General features: G+C 45.2%; 1 protein-coding gene across 1 annotated transcript in view; it reads left to right on the forward strand.

Annotated features, from left to right (window-relative positions):
- Positions 1 to 11,802: 11,802 nt before the first annotated feature.
- The window catches only part of TEKT5 (tektin 5), a gene marked incomplete at its 5' end in the record, with an annotated part of 39,518 nt that continues 38,185 nt past the window's right edge, over positions 11,803 to 13,135 (forward strand). The window contains one exon of the mRNA XM_082644466.1: positions 11,803 to 12,372. Coding sequence (XP_082500592.1) covers positions 11,803 to 12,372 — 570 coding nt within the window. The remainder of the gene's footprint in view (positions 12,373 to 13,135) is intronic.

Below are 13,135 nucleotides of genomic sequence, written 5' to 3' on the forward strand. Positions count from 1 at the left end.
GCCCGCGTACCGCAAAAAAAAAAAAAAAAAAAAAAGTTTGTAAAACCAGAGACAGTGAAAAGATTAGTGATTGCCAGGATTTCGGGGAGGGGTTAGGAGTGGGAGGGATGAAGAGCACAGGCGACTTCAGGGCAGTAAAACTATTCTGTGGGATACTGTAATGGTGGCCACAGGACATTACATTATGCATTTATTAAATCTCATAGAAGGTACAACATTAAGAGTGAACCCTAACTTAAACTATGGACTTTAGTTAATAATAATGTATCAGTATTGGTTCACCAATGACAACAAATATACCACACCAGTGCAAGATGTTAATAATAACGGGGGCAACGGGGTGGGGGGAATATATCAGAACTCTCTGAACTTCCTGAAAGGTTTTTTTCTGTACACCTAAAACTGCTCTAGAAACAAAATTTGTTTATACTTCTGAAATTATTAGAGCTTAAATCTGCACTGAGACTGGTGGGACACTGGGTATATTATTTCGACAGCAAGGTTTCTCAGCCTGGCTACACATTATAATCACCTGGGGTATTTTATGCGCCGGTTCTCCTCCTCCACATCAATTAAATCAGAAACTTGTGCATGGGGCCTGGGCCTATAAAGAGGTTCTGAACCCAGTTTCCAATGTGGGTGGGAGGTGTGTGTGGGGGGTTCCCCATGCCAACGAAAAATGCCCTGGACGCCAGATGGGTGTCCTACAATTCAACAATTTTGAAGCTATTGGAGTTAGCGTCAGATTCCACAGGTTAAGGGCTCAATCTTAGAAGACTGCCCTCCTCCCCAAGATGCCAGCTGCAAGCCCAGGTTGTTACCTGTGCTTTTGACTGACTATAAATCAGAGGTACCCATGACCTCCTCCCGCTTTGGAGTCAATTAATTTGCTAGAGTAGCTCACAGAAATCAGAGAAAACATTTTACTTACTAGATACCGGTTTATCCTAAAAGAGTATAACTCAGGAACAGCCAGATGGAAGAGATGCACAGGGTAAGGTATGAGGAAAGAGCTCAGAGAGTCCAAGCCCCTCCCAGGGGCACCTCTCCCCACAAATCTCCGTTTTCACCAAAACCTGTCCTTTTAATGGAGGCTTCATTACGATGACGATTAAGTCACGATTGAGTAAGTCATCAGCGATTGGTTCAGCCCCAAGCTGGGGAGGTGGGACTGAAAGTTCCAACCCTCCAATCGCTAGGTTGGTTCCCCTGGCAACCAGCCCCCATCCTTAAGTGAGGTCTATTAACATAACAAGAGACACCTTTATTGCTCTCTGCCCTTAGGAAATTCCAAGGATTTTAGGAGCTCTGTGCCAGACATGGGAAAAAAGACCAAATATATGTTTCTTATTATAAATCATAATATCACAGAATGTTTAAAAAACTCCTCAGGGGGCTTCCCTAGTGGCGCAATGGTTGAGAGTCCGCTTGCCGATGCAGGGGACACGGGTTCGTGCCCCGGTCCGGGAAGATCCCACATGCCGCAGAGTGGCTGGGCCCGTGAGCCATGGCCGCTGAGCCTACGCATCCGGAGCCTGTGCTCTGCAACGGGAGAGGCCACAACAGTGAGAGGCCAGCGTACCGCAAAAACAAAACAACAACAACAACAAAAAACCCAAAACTCCTCAGGGTTTCTAGCGATGGCACTACAGACGTCCATGGTTGGGATGGGTGAGATGGGTGAGGGCAGATGACACAGGGGTTTACAGCTCGTGTTCTGAAGTCAGATGACATGTGTTTAAATCCTGATTCTAATGAGCTGAATAACACTGGGCACGTCCCTTCTGGTCTCCACCCTCAGCCTGCTCATCTGTAAAATGGGGATAATAAGAGCCAGCAATTCCCTGGCGGTCCAGTGGTTAGGACACGGCACTTTCAATGCCGTGGCCCAGGTTCCATCCCTGGTCAGGGAATTAAGAGCCCACAAGTCGCGAGGCAGGGCTAAAAAAAAAGAGCAATTGCCCAATGATGTTGCTGTGGGGATAAAATAATTTCATTCATGCAAAGCACCAAGCACAGAGCAAAGGTCCAATACACAGTTGTGTTTAAGTAAACTTGGGGTTGTAGGTGAGAGTTGCAGAGGTGAGATCCTGCACCCTTGTTTACAGATGGGGGAACTGAGGCCTAGACAGAGAAAATTGTCCCTAATCACATAGCAGGTTAGTGAATGAAACAAGACTAGCACCTGGGTCAAACAGGTTAAGAATTTAGATGGTGATCTAGCAGGACTGAAGCATCTTAAACACACTGCAGGTGGTGAAAACGCTGCCCTGTGAAATGCACAGGAGATGCGTGCCGTTCCACACTGTACCACCAGGTGGCACTCCTACCCCATCTATGACCAAAGTCAGGACGTGGAAAAAATTTTAAGTTCTGGAGTAGAGAATTTCCTACCTCTTCCCTTGGATCCAGCAAAAATATCTAACGAAGATATTAGATATCTAATATCAGTTATATATCAAGCGCCTGCAGTGTATACAGGCACTTGATATATAACTGAGTCGAAAAATAAGGTTCAGATCCATTATATACGGAGAAGTTGACTCGTTTGCTGGTTAAGAACGTGGATTTTTGAATGCCAGCCATCTGCGTTCAAATTCCAGCTCCCCATTTACCAGCTTTCAAATCTTTTCTTCATGCCTTAGTTTCCTCCCCTGTAAAATGGCAACGATAATATCAACTCCTTCAGAGAATTATCGTTGGAAGGATTAAATAAGTTAATATGAGTAAAACACGTTCTTAAAAAATTCTTTACACATTTGTGCAGTATATAGGTGTTAGCAATTGTTAATTTCTTAAACAAACAGCTTTATTGACGGGCAACTGATAAACAGACTGCACATATTTAAAGCGTACAGTTGATAAGTTTTGACTTACATATACTGTACCTGTGAAACCATCACCGCAATCAAGATAGTGAACACACAGATCATCCCCCAAAGTTTCCTCATGACCTTTGCAAACCTGCCCCTGATCCCTGCCGGCAGTCACTGCCCTGTTTCCTGCCTGCATAGATGAGTGTGGGTTTTCTAGAATTTTTTATCAGTGGAATCATATGGTGTGTGCTCCTTTTCATCTGGCTTCTTTCAGCATGTTTATTTCAGGTTCATCCATGTTGTTGAGTGTGTGAAGTTCATTTCTTCTGGCTTCAGTGAAGTATTTCATTGTATGAGTACACCACAGCTTGTTAATCCATTTACCTGTGGATGGACATTTGGATTGCTTCCAGCCTGCGGGTGTTACAAATAAAGCTGCTTGTGGTTTTAATTTGCATTTCCCTAGTGAGAAATTATGTTGCCATCTTTTCAGGTGTTCATTTGCCATCAGCATATCTTCTTTGCCAAAGTGTTCAAATTTTAAGCCCGTTTAAAAAAATTTTGGTTGCTTAAGTATTGAGTTTTGAGAATACTGTATATGTTCTGGATACAGGTTCCTTATCAGTTATGTTTGGCAAATATTTCTCCTAGTCTGTGGCTTGAGATTGAAAATTCTCTTACGAATGTCTTTTGAAGAGCTGTTCTTAATTTTGATGAGGTCCAGTTTATCAAATTTTTTCTTTTATGTACTGTGTTTTAGAAAACATACCTAAGAAATCTGCCTTACACAAGGTCACAAATATTTTCTCCTATGTTTCTTTCTAGAATTTTTATAGTTTTAGACCTTATATTTAGGTCTATGACTCATTTGGAGCTAATTTTTTTTGTATGTAATTTTTGTATATAGTGCAAGGTACGGGTTGAGATATATAGATATAGATATAGATATGTGTATATATATACACACACATATATATCTCTAATTGTTCCGGCATCTTTTATTGAAAATACTATTTTTTCTCCACACAATTAACTTTATACCTTTGCTGAAAGTCAACTGAGCATGAATATGTGGATATATTTCTGTATTCTTTATTCAGAATAAGATCTTTTTCTGTCTTTGTGCCAATACCATACTGTAGCTTTATAATAAGCCTTGAAGTCAGAGACCTCAAATCCTCCAACTTTGTTTTTCTTTTCAAAGTTGTTTTGGCTATTTAGGTCCTTTGAATTTTAGAATCAGTTAATTAATTTCTACCCCCAAAAGCCTGCTGGGATTTTGGTTGGATTTGCATTGAATCTAACCTTCAGTTTGGGAAGAACTGACCTCTTAACAATATTGAGTCTCCTAGTCCACACACATGATTTATCTCTCTATTTAGGTCCTTCTAGATTTCTCTCAGCACTATTCTATAGTTCTGTTTCTTGGTCTTTTTTTTTTCCTCTGTTTCATTTTGGGTAGTCTCTGTTGCTCTCTCTTCAACTTCACTAATCTTTTCTTCTGCAGTATTTAATCTGCCTTATTATAGACTGAATGTTTGTGTTGCCCCACTCTGCACACCCCAATTCATAGGTTGAAGCCCTAACTCCCAATGTGATGGTATTGGAAGGTGGGCCTTTGGGAGGTGATGAGGTCATGGAGAGGAGAGGGAGTCCTCATGATGGGATTAGTGTCTTTATAAGAGGAGACACGTAGCTTGCTCCCTCTCCACACAAGGAAAGGCCATGTGGGAACACAGTGAGTGAGAAGGCAGCTGTCTGTAAGCCAACTAGAGAGACCTCACCAGAACCCAACTGTGCTGGCCCCGAGCTCAGACTTCCAGCTTCCAGAACTGTGAGACATAAATTTCTGGTACTTAGAGTATTTTGTGTCAGTTTATGGTATTTTGTATGGCAGCCTTGGTCGACTAAAACATACCTTTAATCTCATCTTGCATATTTTTCATCTCAGACATTGTGCTTTTCCTCTCTAGAAGTTCAATTCAGGTATTTTGTTTTGTTTTTTAATATCGTCCAAGTCTCCACTTAATGTGGCCAATTTTTCCTCTCTCTTCTTGAACACACTGATGTAGTTATGATAACTTTTTAAATGTTCTTGTCTACTAATTCTATTATCTGTATCATTTCTGGTTTGGGTTCATTAGATTGATCCACCCACCCCCCACCCCCCATTATGGGTCTTAGTTTCCTACTTCTTTGCAGTTTTTTCAATTGCGATCCAATTTTTTATTGGATGCCAGATATTGTGAATTTTACCTTACTGAGTGCTGAAAATGTTTGTATTTTTACAAATATTCTCGATTTTTTTCTGGGACACCAGCAAACAGACTGAAAACATTTTAATCTTTGGGGTACTGCTTTTAAGCTTTGTTAGGCAGGACCAGAGTGGCAATGAGTCTGGGACTAATTTTGCCCTAATACTTAGGTAAAACCCTCTGTCTATTTGACTTGATGCTGCACAGATGATGAAATCTACTGTGGTTGGTGGGATGGGGAACTATTCCCAGCCTGGGGGAGCTCTGGGATTGTTCCCTCTGATGCTTTGGGGTGGTTCTTCCCCAGTCCGGGGTCATTTCCTCACAGGCGTGCACTGATCCTGCTCAGCTGGACACCAAGGGAACCAGCTGCAAGTCTACAGAGCTCTCTCTGGGCAGCTCCCTCCTCCTTTGAGCTCTGTCCTTCAGACTCTAGACACATTGGTGTCCCACCTGCCCGGCTCCCTTAACTGGAGGCAGTCCCCCTCCCTGCACCATGGCCTGGAAGCTCTGTCCAGGCAGTGAGCTGTGGTGGTTGGAGGACTCACCTCATTTGTTTCTCATCTCACAGGGAGGACTGTCCTTCATGCCTGATGTCCAGTGTCTTGAAAATCATCATTTCATATATTTTGAGTGTTTTCTGAGTAGTTTCAGATGGGAGGGTACAGCTAATCCCTATTACTCAATCTTGGCGGGAAGTAGATGTCCTATTAGGTTATGTATGTGAATATATTACATATATAGTATACTACTTATACTACATATATTGCATATATTACATATATACTAAGAAAAATTACAGTTGACCCTTGAACAACATGGGTTTAAACTGCACATGTCCACTTATACCTGGATTTTTCTCAATAATAAATACAACATTTCTACACAATCTACAGTTGGTTGAGATGTGGAATGGTGCATAAGGAGGGCCGACTATAAATTATAGTCGGATTTTCGGCCGTGTTGAGGGTCAGCGCCCCTACCCACCGCGTTGTTCCAGGGTTGACTGTGTATATATAGCAGTATGGAAGGCTTAATCAAAAAATAAAAGTCTCCCCCTGTGCCTCCGGTTCCACTCCTGTCCTTGTCCAAAGGTAATCACTCAGGCACTGGTTCCTGTGTATCTTTCCAGAAGTGTTTGTTCATATACAATTACCTACGTATCTGCTCAAGGGGTACCATAGGGTATATAATCTTCTATATTTTGCTTTCTTCACTTACACTGATATCTCAGAAATCTTTTCATATCGGCAAATACAGGCCTAACTTCTTTTTATGCTGCAGAGTTCTCCATAGAATAGGTGTTGTATATTTTATTTAGCCATCCTGTACTGAGGGCCATTTGGTTAGCTGCACTTTTTCCCTGCTACAATCAATGCAGCAGTGAGCACATATACGTGTGTGTTTTAGCACACATGTATGTGTGTATCCGCAGGTAGATTTCAAGAAAGATTGCTGAGTTGTTGGACACCAGCCAGGGCCAGTGCTCTAAGCTCCAAAAAGGTATCTTCCGAAATTCAAAGTGAAAAAAAAAAGCTATATTGTAAAATATAACTTCAGTTTTTGAATGATACAAACTGACACGGGTGTTGAATTGAAGGCAGCTTATTCCTGGATTTTTTTCTCTCTTTCCTGTGTGTGACCCTATTTTTCCAGTTTTCTAAGCACTGCTTGGAGTCACCTCCAGTCACAGATTTTGGCTGCGGGGAAGGACAAGTGACAGATTGCTATCTACCTGCAGGGGGCGCCCAAGGAACGCTTGCTGACTTGTTGAGTTGATCGCTGCAGAAAGTTCTATCACTGGACAGTGCTGCTCCAGCCTTCACCTAATACAGTCTCTCCGTGCCTTTCTTCTGCAGGCAGGTGGATTTCACATTAAATTCACAGACGTGGAGCTATCCCTTCACAGCTTGTGAAAGTCAGGCAGCCACACAGCTACTGAGCCTGCGCGTCTGGAGACTGTGCTCCGCAACAAGAGAGGCCGCGATAGTGAGAGGCCCGCGCACCGCGATGAAGAGTGGCCCCCGCTCGCCGCAACTAGAGAAAGCCCTCGCACAGAAACGAAGACCCAACACAGCAAAAATAAATAAATTAATTAAACTCCTACCCCCAACATCTAAAAAAAGTCAGGCAGCCATCTCAATGGCGCAGCTGCAGGCAGAGATGGCAATAAAATAGTTAGTGCGATCCTGGACCAGGGGTACCCAATGATCGGGAGGCGGAGCTGGGGTGGAGGATTGCGAACCCCATTCCGGGGGTCAGTCGGGTCTCCTCTCCCCATCTCCCCAGTCTCTCCTAGTCCACTTCCCATAGGGATTTCAGAAATTGAATGAGTTTTCCATCAGCCAGAAAGAGACTGAAAGAATCTCTTTTACAAGAGATTGAAAAAAACATCTTTTAGTGGTGGATGAGGGACCTCTAAGCAGTGGCGTGCGTAGTATATTCAACACCCAGAGTAGACAATTTTTTTTAACACCTTCCTCCTCTATACAATAATATTCCCAGTAATAATTATATTCCTGGTTACTTTCTTAGTTTTGATACAGTTGACAGATACAAAGATTACATTTCAATTTTAAAGATACTGAGTTCAGTAAAAGATTTCATGCATGAACTAAAATGTCCACGTTCCAAACAAAAATATTACACCTTGCAGATCCCACTCTGTTTCACTGTTTTACATCCTAGACACAAATAAAAACTCCCAGTGTCACATAGAATGACAGAATGGAAGCAGTCTGTGTTCCGGTTTCATTTTTCCATCATGGCTAACCTTGTGTGTGTTAAGTCTACGGTCTGGATGCAGGAGTGCAAAGCACCCCAAGGGCTTGGAGACACTAAATGAGCCCAAAGAGAGAGTCAACAATTCCCAGGCGTTAAGAACTTACTGTCCAACCAAACATGTGTGGCCCAGCCTGTGTGTGTGGTGGCTGACTGTGTAGTTGGGAGTTCCTTGAATTAACTTCTATGAATAATACAATATTTATTTAAAAGCTAAGTAATAAAATGTGCTGATTTACATTTTATTAAAACTCAACAGTAATCAAAACAGAATTACCATAGGGCCCAGCAATTCCACTCTTTGGTAACTATTCAAGAAAATTGAAAACTTATGTCCACACAAAAACTTGTACAGAAATGTTCACAGCAATATTATTCATAATAGCCAAAAAGTGGAAGCAACCCAAATGTTCATCAACGGATGAATGCCTAAACGAAATGTGGTCTAGACATGTGATTGGGGTAGTATTCAGCCATGAAAGGGAACAAAGTACTGACACATGCTTCACCATGGATGAACCCTAAAAACTCCACTGCCCATGCTTTGGAAGTCACTGCTCAGGAGTTCCCTAACAGTCACACACAAAGTATTTGAGTATTTTCACTTTCTAAACTTTTAGAAGGTGATTCCTTGAGTCTTTTGGACTGAGTTGTCAGGTTTTACTATTCCTTTTTGCTGAGTTTTGGTTGATCCATGGCTAACTGTTTTGAATTTACCTTTCTCATTTAATGGCATCTGAAATTCTGTCACTTCATCTAACCATCCATCCATCCATCCATCTACCCACCTAGCCATACACCCATCCACGTATCCATCTATCCATCCATTTCTTTCTTTTTTTTTTTTTTTTTTTTTGCGGTATGCGGGCCTCCCACTGTTGTGGCCTCTCCTGTTGCGGAGCACAGGCTCCGGACGCGCAGGCTCAGTGGCCATGGCTCACGGGCCTAGCCGCTCCGCGGCATGTGGGCTCTTCCCAGACTGGGGCATGAACCCGTGTCCCCTGCATCAGCAGGCGGACTCTCAACCACTGCGCCACCAGGGAAGCCCTATCCATTTCTTTATTCATTTAACAAACCCAAATTTTGCACCTACTATATTCCAGGTATTATTCTAAGTGCTGTGGGTACAAATATGAGCAAAATCAAATAAGGTCCTTTCCCTCATAGAACTTATTTCAGGGCCCCACTACCCCAGGTGTGGTCTGTGGACCAGCCTCACCTGGGAGCTTGTAGGAAATGCAGCACCTCCTGCCCTGCCCCCAGCTCTACTCAATGAGAATATGCATTTTAATCCAATCCTCAGGTGATCTGTGGACACATTCACGTGTGAGAGATGCAAATTGAAAGGACTAGATGGGGACTAGAGTCCAGGTGAGACACACACAGTATTGTTTTTAGAACTTAAAACAAATGCATCATAAATAAACAAGACCTTGGGAAAAGCAATGGTTCAGGAGATGCTCTGATTCACCCCCTTAACCCTGAGTCTTCACATTTGGACAATCCACAGCATGGTATTTTTGTTTGCCTTTCTTATCACCCGGTATTCTTTTACATTGCTCACTGTGGTGGACAGAATAATAGCCCCCCAAAGATGTCCATATTCTAATGCCAGGAAACCTGTGGATATGTTACCTTACATGGTAAAGGGGCCTTTGCAGGTATGACTAAATTAAGGATCTCCAATGGGGAGATTACCATAGATTATCTGGGTGGGTCTGATGTGATTAGAAGTGTCCTGTAAGAAGGAAGCAGGAGGGTTGAGGGAGGGGGAGAGAAGATGCTAGCTGCCGGCTTTGAAGATGTGGGGAGAGGCTACAAGCCAAAGGATGCAGGCAGCTTCTGGAAGCTGGAAAGGGCAAGGAATCGGATTCTTCCTGGAGCCTCCAGAAGGAACCAGCCCTCCTCACACCTTGATTTGAGCCCCTTGAGGCTCATTTTGGAATTCTGACCTCCAGAGCTGTAAGAGAATACATCTGTGTAGCGTCAAGTCACTAACTTGGTGGTGATTTGTGACAGCAGCCATAGGAAACCAAGACACCACACTCACCTACGGCATGATTCCAGTTTCTTTTTTCTGAGGAAACATCGGTATATAACGTTATATTAGTTTCAGGTGTACAACCTAATAATTCAATATTTGTCTGCATTACAAAGTGATCACAGTAAGTCTAGTTACACGCTTCCAAATTTAACAGAACGCTTTTTTTTTTTTTTTTTTTTTGCGGTACGTGGGCCTCTCACTGTTGTGGCCTCTCCCGTTGCGGAGCACAGGCTTCGGACGCGCAGGCTCAGCGGCCATGGCTCACGGGCCCAGCCGCTCCGCGGCATGTGGGATCCTCCCGGACCGGGGCACGAACCCGTGTCCCCTGCATCGGCAGGCGGACTCTCAACCACTGGGCCACTAGGGAAGCCCAACAGAACGCTTTTTGATGATCATAACAATCATAACGTTTCTCTAGGTAATTAGTGTGAGTTCAGAAAACGTGGACGTGGAGTCTGGCTTTTCCACTTCCTGGTAGGTGACCTTCATGCCTCTTCTCTTGTGAAATGGGGAGGGGGGTGGGCTGAATCACGGTCTTCCCACTGTGCTCTGTGGAGCCCTAGGGACTCAGGGGGAAGGGACCCCTCCCCCACCTCCGGCTCCCTCCAGCCAGAGCACCTTAGGGCTCTGTGTCATGTGCCCTGCCTCTGTGCAAGAGTTTATCTGAAGACAACCTTCCATATTAGAGTGTTTTAAAACCACTGCATTTTTAAAAAATGTTTATAATAAAATGTTGGCAGAAAAATAGAAACTCGACGTCACTGAGATGTTCTCTGAGCTCCCTGCCAGGCCCACTGCAAAGCACATCTACGGCTTTTATATGGCTCTCCTTATCCTCAGGGGAAGCAGCGCTACCTGAGCCATTTCCCAAGACTAGCTGTGTGCCCTTGGGCAAACAAATGCACCTCTCTGAGCCTCAGTTTGCCCCCCTGTAAAATGAGGGCTCGAATAACGCCCACCTCCAGGCGTGAGCAAAAGGATTACATGAAATGATGTGGCAAAGTGCAGTCTAAGAATAATAGTAACACCAATAACAGCTGCTGATCACCCACTAGGTGCTAAGTACCTTGTTCTGCCTTTACTTGATTCTCACAGCGTCCGAGGGAGACACAATCCTGGGCATTTTCCAGGCTGGGAGAGGGGACGGAGCTGGGATTCCACTCGAGGGAAAGGCCTCTTCTGCCCGGAGAGCACTGAGCTGATTTCCCCACATGCGAACTTCCTGGCCATGGGAGCCCCTCAACCGCTGTCACTGACTCAGTGACTGACATTTCGTAAGTGGGTTGGAGTGGAGGCCAAGGCAGTGATCTGCAGATCTGATCAAGCCTCTCCCCTACTCTCCACACCTCTTAGCACAAGTTTGTGTGCCCCATGTACAGTGAGGCCAAACAAACCGAAATGTTGGAGTTTGGAGCAGAGAAAGGTTTATTGCAGGGCCATGCAAGGAGACAGGTGGCTCAGGCCCAAAAAAACCCCCGAGCTCTCCGAAAATTTTCGGCAAAGAATTTTTTTTTTTGCAGTGGTACGCGGGCCTCTCACTATTGTGGCCTCTCCTGCTGCGGAGCACAGGCTCCGGATGTGCAGGCTCAGCGGTCATGGCTCACAGGCCCAGCCACTCGCTCCACAGCATGTGGGAACTTCCCAGACCGGGGCACGAACCCGCGTCCCGTGCATCGGCAGGCAGACTCTCAACCACTGCACCACCAGGGAAGCTCTGGTCTGTGTTTTGATTGTGATGCTATGGCCCGGGATGGGCAGGACCTCTATGACTCGGCACTGTTGTCATAAAGCCCGGGGGAGTGGGGCCTTACTGGGACCCCTGCTCACTTGCCCCAGCTGGGTGCCTTCCTGTGGTGCCTTGGCCTCCTTAGGCACAGTTTTGCCCTAGCGGAGCTGAAGGGGGAAGATGGAGTTTCTTGGAACCACTCAGACTGCCAGTTACTGTGGCCCCAAGAAAGCCTGTGGCATCAGTGCGCTGCCCCCAGTTGCGCCGGCCCCGGTGATCCAGGGGTGTTACCAGCCCTATTACCTGCCTGGGTACCGCTACCTGAACTCATGGAGACCCAGCCTCTTCTACACCAACACCCAGACCTGCCTGGACGAGGGAGCCACGTGCCGCAGCGCCCTGCAGCTGCCCACCATCCTGCCGGCTGGCCGCTCAGCGCTCCTCTGTCGCTACAGCCCCCATGACTGGGACCAGTCCAACCAGCTGCAGATACGCGCGGCCGAGGCCTCCCGGCTGCGGGCTGGCCAGTTGATGGGCGACTCCATGCAGCTCATGCAGGATAAGGACCAGCTGACGCGCCAGATGCAGGAGGGGACCTGCCGGAACCTGAGCCAGAGGCTGTCAGATATCGGCTTCTGGAAGTCGGAGCTGAGCTATGAGCTGGAGAGGCTTCTGAACGAGAACCACAGCCTGGATGCAGTCAAGAGGCGGCTGGAGTGCGCGGCCGAGGAACTGAAATGTCCACTGCAGGTGAGTGTGGGGTGCGGGGCGGGGGGGCCTGACGGCCGCTGGGATACCACCCCTGCAATGCAGCCCCCCACACTCCCCTTGAGTGAAGATCAAGGTGATGGGCGCCATGCAGCTCAGTTTGAGCTGCATCATCATCTATAATCAGCTTTAAGCTTAAAAAAAAAAAAAAATATATATATATATATATATATATATATATATATATATATATATAACTTAGTCAATTGACAATAATCCCAGTCCAATCAGGGTTCCTCAGACTGAATGGAATTTCCTTTTCTCCTTGGGGTTACATCAAAATCACAGGGATTTCATAAAGACATCACAAACGTGTGTGTGTATGTGATGGTCTTTAGAAGATGTGCTTCAAATAACTGCTCTATTTTTCTCTGTAGCCCTTAAGACCTGTGAACATACTGTACAATTTACTTATTGTTTTGCTCTACACACTATTATATAGGCACCATGAGGGCAGGGATTTGTCTGCTTTTTCACCAAGGGCTGCTCTTCAGCTGTGGGGGACCAGTATGTTTATGCTGGTCCTCAATGAGCAGTGTCTGTGCTGATTGCCTGTCATCTAGACCAATGTTCTGAATGTCTTCCCATCCTGGCACAGTGTGTGGCACACATCAGGCACTCAAGAAGAATTTGTTGAATAAATGAATAAATATCTGAATGCGGACATCCTCCACACTTTGGTTTCCCAGTCTCCAGCCATATCCTGGAGCAGTTAGGATAGCTTTAGGCTGCATGTAAACAGCTA

Source organism: Mesoplodon mirus, assembly GCF_964341445.2.
Source record: "Mesoplodon mirus genome assembly, chromosome: 15".
Taxonomy (NCBI): domain Eukaryota; kingdom Metazoa; phylum Chordata; class Mammalia; order Artiodactyla; family Ziphiidae; genus Mesoplodon; species Mesoplodon mirus.